The sequence below is a fragment of the Cryptomeria japonica genome, chromosome 5 (assembly GCF_030272615.1).
Source record: "Cryptomeria japonica chromosome 5, Sugi_1.0, whole genome shotgun sequence".
Classification (NCBI taxonomy): Eukaryota; Viridiplantae; Streptophyta; class Pinopsida; order Cupressales; family Cupressaceae; genus Cryptomeria; species Cryptomeria japonica.
In genome coordinates, this window is record NC_081409.1 from 143473072 (window position 1) to 143481059 (window position 7988).

Genomic DNA, 7988 nt, shown 5'->3' on the forward strand with positions numbered 1-7988 from the left:
TCCTAAGGCCATCACACTTTTAACTACAAGCGGTGAATGGCACCAACAAGTGGAAATTGAAAAAGAAACTAAGAAATACCCTAGATGCAGGATCACGTTTCACGGTTTGGATGACTGCAAGATGTTTACAAGGAAGGCCAAGAATGTCCTTAGGAAGCCAACCTAGTGTTGGAGACAGAGGTCGGGAAATTCATCAAAAACGGTTATGGGTCAAGAAGGGAAGAAATCTGGTGATAACTGAGAAATGAACCTTCTGACTTCTTTGAATTCAGGCTCGTGCCATCCGAAAGATACAAGAAAGGAAGATACGAACATAGTCCTAGGTGACAATGGTGAGTGTCTGAAAGCGAATATTAATGCAGGGAGGGAGATTGACGTGGTTCCAAATACCTCAAAAATCAACCCCTCATGCAAAGAACTTGCAGATACCGAATTTGAATTCGAGAAGGGATCAGATGATGATTTGTTTCTAGAAGATGAGTTGGAAAACATTGATCCAAGATGTATCAGTCAGTCAGCTAATGCATTGTTGGGGAAGGCCAAAGGTTTAAGAGGTAGGAGAAGTAACCGTCAGAAAAGAGAGGCGAGAGCAAAGGAAAAAGGCATCATTAGTGTCATGGATTTTATGAAGAAAGGCAAGGGAGATGGGCTCTCCCTTGGTAAGAAATGAAAATCACTTCCTGGAATGTCAGGGGTCTTTCTGCCCCTGACAAGAAATGCTTGGTGAAGCATTTTTTGAGTATTCACAATCCTGATGTGTTACTGCTACAAGAGACCAAGCTTGGTGGAGATAAAACTGGGCAGTTTATTGATTCTTGTTCTAAATGAGATGGTTTATTTCAAGATGCAATCGACACTATTGGTGGCCTAGGTGTGGTTTGGAATCTAGTTAATGTAGAGGTAGTACCCATTGCATCCCATGAGAACTGGATGGTGTGTGAGATGAAAGGAATTGGTAAAAATTTTCACTTTCCAATTTTCAATGTTTATGGCCCGATGAAGACGAAGACAAATTGAAGGTTTGGAGAGAAATTTTAGAGCAAGTACGTCTAGTTGAGAATGATAAAGTTATCATAGCTGGGGATTTCAATTCTTTGCTAGATGTGGATGAGAAAGAAGGAGGTCTTAGAAAAAGCTCAAAGGTGATGGAGGACTTCAGGGATTTTATTGAACACAATAATCTTATTAATATAGTTCCAAAAAAAGGCAAATTTACCTGGACTAACAGAAGGTTGAATTTTTATAAAGTATCCTAAAGACTGGATAGGTGTTTTGCTGGAGATTGATGACTGATAGGGGATATGTTCTTGGCCTCTAACATCATTCCCTAGTGTCGCTCTGATCATTTACCAATCTCTCTATCAATAGGAAAGGAGTCCCATAAACAAAGGGGATATTTAAAATTCCTTAGTATGTGGTGGTGTGACCCGAGCTTTAAGGATAAGCTTAAGGAGTGGTGGCTGGAAGGAGACTCTTTCGTGGGCACCCCTAGTTTCAGATTTGCCAAAAGGCTTCAAGTATTAAAACAAAAGATTAAGGCCTGGAACATTTCGAGCTTCAAAAACATTTTTTTTGAAAAATTGAGAATAGAGGGGGAACTTGAAGCTTTAAACCAAAAATTGATGTTGAATGGGATGAATAAGGAGGAATTTAAGCTAGAAAATAATTTGAAGGAGGAGTACCATAATGTTTTGAAAATAGAAGAAGTTTTTTGGAGGGATAAGTCTAGGGAGCTATGGATTTCAGAGGGCGATCGTAACACCAAATTCTTTCATGCATCTTTGAAAGCCAGAAGAATCCATGATAAGATCAATTCCATAAAGGATGAGTTTGGTCAATGGAGGACATCAGATGAGGAGATACAAAATTATGCACTTAATCATTTTCAAAAAGTTCTAGGGAATTCTGACTTGGGAGGAATGGAATTTGAACACCTTGTAGAAGAGAATATTAACAAAAATTTGATTTCCAGTTCAGATGTAGATTTGCTAGTAGCTCCTTACTCCATGGAAGAAGTGAAGGTTGTGACATTTGGAGTACACCCAAACAAATCCCCTAGACCAGATGGGATGACTACAGATTTGTTTTAAAAATGTTGGGATTTCATGGGTAGAGACATTTGGATGATTGTTGAAGAGTTCAGGAAAAAACATACATTTGTTAGAGAATTGAACCACACCATGATTGTGTTGATTCCCAAGAAAGAAGACTGCGAGACCATGGCAATTTTAGGCCTATTTCGTTGTGCAACATGATATACAAAATCATCTCGAAATCTATGGCCAATAGACTCAATAAAGTGATGCCCAATTTAATTTCTAAAAACCAAAATGGTTTCACTCCTGGTAGAGAACTAGAGATAGTATCATTTTGGTAGCAGAGGTGCTGCATTTCATGCAGAAAGGAAAACACAAAGGTATGTCCATTAAACTGGATGTTGCTAAAGCTTATGACAAATTGGTTTGGGATTTTCTTGTTTGTATTCTTGATAAATTTGGCTTCCCTAAAGATTGGATTGATTGCATTAAATTCTATATTCCTTTGGTGAGTTTTTCTATGATTGTAAATGGAGCGGTCTGTGGATTCTTTGAGGCTGCAAATGGGCTCCGGTAAGGGGATCCTCTTTCCCCATCTCTATTTGTCCTAATCGCTGAAGTGTTGCACAATTTTATCAAAAGGAGAAATCATGAAGGTTGTTGGAAAGGCATCAGGATGCATGAAAATTTTGAGGCCATCACACATTTGCAATTTGTGGATGATAAAATTTGATTTGGTGAAGCATCCATGAAAGAAGTGAAGGAAATGAAGAATGTCTTGGACATTTACACTCAAGATTCAGGTTAGGCGATGAACAAGGACAAATCGTAGGTCTTCTTCTTCAACACCAGCAAATCTTTTCAAACCAAAATTTCAAACCTCTTGGAGTTCAAAATCGGAGTGTTTCCCATTAAATACTTAGGACCTAGGAAGATACTATTCATTCGTGCCAATCAAAATCTAAAAAGTGGAAGAACAGATGGCTCTCTCAAGCAGGGCATTTGACTATGGTCAGATTTGTTCTCTCGGCATGTGGCTGGGAGGAAGTTGGATGGTTTTCTCAGGAAATTTGTATGGGAAGGTGCCAAAGATCAGAGGAAGATTCCCCTAATCAATTGGGATACCATGTGCCTGCTTAAGGAAGAAGGTGGAGTAGGGTTGAGGAAGATGGAACTTCAAAACCTTGCGTTGGGGGAGAAATTGTCTTGGAAAATGTATGAAAATCCGAACAAGTTATGGTGTAGACTATTTAGGAGAAAATATTTGGATTTGGAGAATCCGAATAGGATCCTCACCATTGTCAATGTTGCTAGAGGCTCTTCGAATTGGAATTTCTTGTGGGATTGTAGGACCATTATCACCGATCATATCTCTTAGCGCATTAGAAATGGGCAAACGACTCTGTTCTGGTGCAACTCATGGGAAGGTGAGCAGGTGCTTGGTGACTTATTTGTAAAAAATAATGGGTCTGTGAGGTTGAAAGCAAGGTCGACCTTTTTGTTAAGGATAATGTTGACGACAGCTTGACCACGGGTGGGGTGTTGGGATGGAAAACTATTGATATTGGAGAGAGATCACTATGTCTAAAGTTGGCTGATATTTTGAAAAAAAGAAGCATCCCGCAGTCGGAATAGGAGGATACCATATTTTGGTGTGCTTCCAAATTGGGTAAGTATAGTGTGAAATTGGGGTATGAGATCCAACGCCGCAGAATTAGAGAAATCAAGTGGCCCTACTATCTTTGTTGGAACAATATTGGCCTTCCTAAAGCTGGAGCCTTTCTGTGGATTTAACTACATGGCAAAATTCTTATTGGTGACAGATTGACGCTTATTGGGATTTCAGGTCTGAGTTGGTGTGTTATGTGCAAAGGGAGTGAAGAGATAGCTAACCATTTACTCTTTCATTGTTCCTTCGTGGATGCATGCTAGAATTGGCTTGTGGATAATTTTCATTTCTTCTTGGCTAAAAATAAGTTCCTTAAAGATTACCTTCTTGTGTGGCCTAAAGCAGGTCACTCGAAGTGGAGTGGCTTGTGGCTAATTACCCCTAGTTTGCTAGTTTGGCACATCTAGAAAGAGAGGAAAATGAGGATTTCCAGAGAATATTATCTTTCGGTGGAGGAGGTGATCTTCAAAATCAAGGTGGCTATTGAAGAAGTGATTAATGACAAACCCCACAAAATTAAATCATTCAGGTTTAGTAGGTGGGACAGGGATATGAAACGTAATTGGATGCTCAAGGACTAGAGATTAGGGTGCCCCCAGCTATATATACCAATAGGAAGCTTGTTAGATGGTTGCCTCCACTAGGTGATTGGGTGAAGTTGAATTTTGATAGAGTATGCAAACAAAATCTTGGGTTATCAGGTATTGGTGCGGTTATAAGAGATTCCTCGGGTCATTTGAAGTGAGGCCTATTTGGGAGTTTGGGATTTGCTACTAATAATGAAGCAGAGATAATGGCTTTGGCAGCTGGTTTGGAGTTATGTGTTTAGAAAGGGTTTGACAAAGTAATCATTGAAGGAGACTCACAAATTATCATAAACGGTATCTCTAAGTCTCGATTCCAAAACTGGAAACTAGATAAGTGGATACCTTATATAAATAAGCTTTTGGGGTCTATTTTGTCCTTTGAACTCAATCATACCTTTAGGGAAGGAAATAAGGTGGTAGATCTTTTGGCCAATATTCGGATCGATAAGGATCTTAGTACAAGCATATTCGTAATAGAGGATGCAAACACAACTATTTTGGAAGCCATCCTTAAAGAGATTCCAAATCGTATGGGGATTGGTTAGACGATGATTGATGGATATGCCTCTTGAGAAAGCACAGGGACTAAAAGGAAATCAGAAATGGGCAGAGGTTCTTCATGATGTATACAGAAAATGGCGATGACAAGCATAAGTTAGTCAATCCGTAGGCAGATTGAAGCATGTGGTGTAGTGCGCGAATCCCATAATTGAAATGAGAGTTGGATGTTTCTAGAAGTCCACTTGCTTTTTAAGTAGGAACAAGGTCGAGATGAACATATTAATTTTGATTAGCCAAAATGTTGTCTTTTGTGGGTCTGAGTTGTGTTAACTGTGAAAAATCTCTGGAGCACCAATGCTTCAACTTGTTCGTGTTGGAGGAAGAAATTTGTGGGGCTATTATCACCCTGGTGGACTGCTCCTTGAGCTTAGAGCGGCATTAGTGTGATGGCCTAGTGTATGGAGCAGTAACCACTCCCATTGTAGATATCCTAGAGTCATGGGTGGAAGGTGTTGGTCTAATGCAAGGATTTGTCAATCCGGTAAACATACATGTCATGGCGGATGCCATATTTGAACTACGAGAAGGGGCTAGGGAGAGCATCCTAAAATAGTATTTTGAACTTGCCGAAAGCATTTCTTCCGAGTCAAATACAAAGGAATCATCGCGAGAGGGGAAGGACGAGTTCGAAGGTGAGGAGGACGTGGAAATGGAAGCAGGAGAAGAGGAGGAAGAATACGAGGGAGAGGGGAGAGATTAGGACATGGAAGAGGAGCCAAACCCAGATAGTGGTGAGGAAGAGGCGGATGGTGGTGAGGTGACTCGCAGAGTGGTGTAGCGCAGGAAGGCCCTGTTTGCGAGGGAGGCCTGGAGCTCTTTCAAGGCAGGAATGTTGAGCGGCAACCTCAACAACTTCCTGAGGCTCTTGGATTCAGAGGATTGGTGGCTCACGGAGGGGTCAACTGACAATCTCCTCAGCACAGGGGATGCAGTGGTGGAGATCCTTTATTTTATTAGGCAAAACTAGGGATAGGATATGGTGTTCGGCTAGCTTGGATGTATATGCCATGGTTTGTAGTTGGGTCATTTTGGTGCTATGCCTATCTTAATATGAAGAGATTTTTGTTATGGATTCATGGTATTAGAACTATGTATTATCTTTCTTTTATTAATATAGGGGGCTATCCCCACAGCTGATAGCACTTACCATAAAAAAATAAATTTATAATACATTTGTTGTAAATGTAATATATCAAAATACATATTTTTTAAACTTGACAGATTTATTGATAATATATTAATTTACAATATATCAAGTTTACAAAATATTTAATATAAACTTCTAATATATTTGAAATTTAATAGATTTATTGAGACAGTAAACTTGATAAATTAAATAATAATAATAATTGATTAATGTATTATAAATAGTTATTAATTTTAAAATTCAATTTATAAATAACCACTTTTCAAATATATAATTTTTATCATTAAAAATTCATAATAGTAATCTAAGTTCTATTAACCTATTGTAAATTTAATAGATTTATTTTTAGTTAATAATTACTATATTGCTGGAATTATGAACAATTTATTATTCATATTAACTTATTGTAAAATTTCATACACTTATTTTAATTTTCTAATTACTATATTGCTATTTTATATATTTGGTAAAAATAAAGCAATTATGAACAATTTATTATTCATAGATAAGTTTTTAAAATTTTAAAATTTAATTAAATAAATAATTAATTTTCTAATAATAAATATCAAACATGGGAAATGGGGTAAGTAAAAATGAAATGAAAATATGGATTATTTATATTCCTGTGTAAATTGTTAATTTTTATATATTTTAATTATTATATTACTAATTCATTATGATTATAGTATAATATTATTGTATAATTTTTTATATTATTAAAAACCATAATTCTAATTGATAGAAAAATAATTGAATAATAATCAGTTAACAAAATGAATTATATCTGATTGCAATATTACTAGGCTAAAGGAAGTACTAATAATAGCCATCAATCAATGAAATGTGTGATTGAATCAGATTCTTCACCAATATGCTTGAAAACTATAAAATTTTCATAATCATCATTTTATTAAGGAAAGATATAGAGAGTTTGCTAAATTGAGCAAATGTACTTAATATCTTAGAAAATATAAATATGATGGAGGTATAAAACTTTTTGAATCAAAACTTTTATCTTAGCCACTGCATAGCTTCTCAAGTGCCATATCTTCATCCCCTCTCAACTGCTGTAGAGCATTTCTGACTGCATTCTCATCAAACCCCATTTCAACGAACTTCGATACCTTTTCTTCCATTCCTAGTACTCTCCTCTTTGCAAAAGATTGTGTCCTATGACGTGCAGTGACCAAGAATTTTGGATAATCATTCAAGTATTGCCGTGCCACCATGGCGTCCTGAGGATCATTAGGTTCAGGTGTTGAAAGCAAAGCTTGTAGAGAAATTAATGTGGTTTTCAAGGTTAGAGCTGGGCTCCACTCGTTTCTTAAGATATCCAGGCATATTGCACCATTTTGGCTACTGATATTGGGATGCCAAACTTTTGTTATAAATTGCATCTTTGGTGGCTCAAATGGATACCCTTCTGGCAAACGGATGTCAATCTGGAAGGAGCCCTGTTCATAAGGGCTGTCCATGGGGCCTGCAATTGTTCCACACAGATGTGACATATCATTCTCCTCAAAAACTTTAATGCTTACTCCTGTTAAATTCTTATCTTTCTCTATTTGGGTCAATTCCCTCTGTACGCGTTTGGTGTCCACCATTGTCAAAATGCTAATACTAATGCCAGTCTTCTCTCATTGTACAGGCAAGAAGGATACTGGATCTTTACATCTACTTGATACTGGATCTTTACATCTACTTGTAGAATCCTCTGCAATTTAGTTTTTTGGTTTATGTGATTGAGAATATGTTGTATATGAACACAATATATATGTGGGCAATATAGATTTCTTCGGAAGATTATGCTATTTTTACACAGGATAACAAGCTATTATCTTTGGAAAAGAAAAAAATCATCGATCATTTCAAACTCTGTGTGGAGATTTCATTGAGAGGAAGGAAATTCTCTGTTTTAGGTATATTTAAGTTGACATTAGAAGGTTGGTTTATGGTATAAAGATTTCATTAGAAGGTTTTAGTTATAA

The 7988-nt window shown here is 37.1% G+C and overlaps 2 protein-coding genes across 2 annotated transcripts; one reads left to right on the plus strand and one right to left on the minus strand.

Moving 5' to 3' along the window:
* The first annotated feature begins 1412 nt into the window (after positions 1 to 1412).
* Positions 1413 to 2090, plus strand: LOC131028476 (uncharacterized). The gene has a single exon (XM_057958760.2). It carries the CDS (start codon positions 1413 to 1415, stop codon positions 2088 to 2090), a length of 678 nt encoding a protein of 225 aa, XP_057814743.1.
* A 4926-nt stretch (positions 2091 to 7016) lies between these two features.
* LOC131028496 (ubiquitin-conjugating enzyme E2 27-like) lies at positions 7017 to 7604 on the minus strand. The gene has a single exon (XM_057958777.1). The coding sequence runs from the start codon at positions 7602 to 7604 to the stop codon at positions 7017 to 7019; it is 588 nt and encodes a 195-aa protein (XP_057814760.1).
* Positions 7605 to 7988: the final 384 nt, after the last annotated feature.

Excerpts from the sequence above, each read along its gene's own strand:
- LOC131028496 (XM_057958777.1), bottom strand. The coding sequence starts at position 7,604 with ATGGTGGACACCAAACGCGTACAGAGGGAATTGACCCAAATAGAGAAA.
- LOC131028476 (XM_057958760.2), top strand. The coding sequence starts at position 1,413 with ATGTGGTGGTGTGACCCGAGCTTTAAGGATAAGCTTAAGGAGTGGTGG.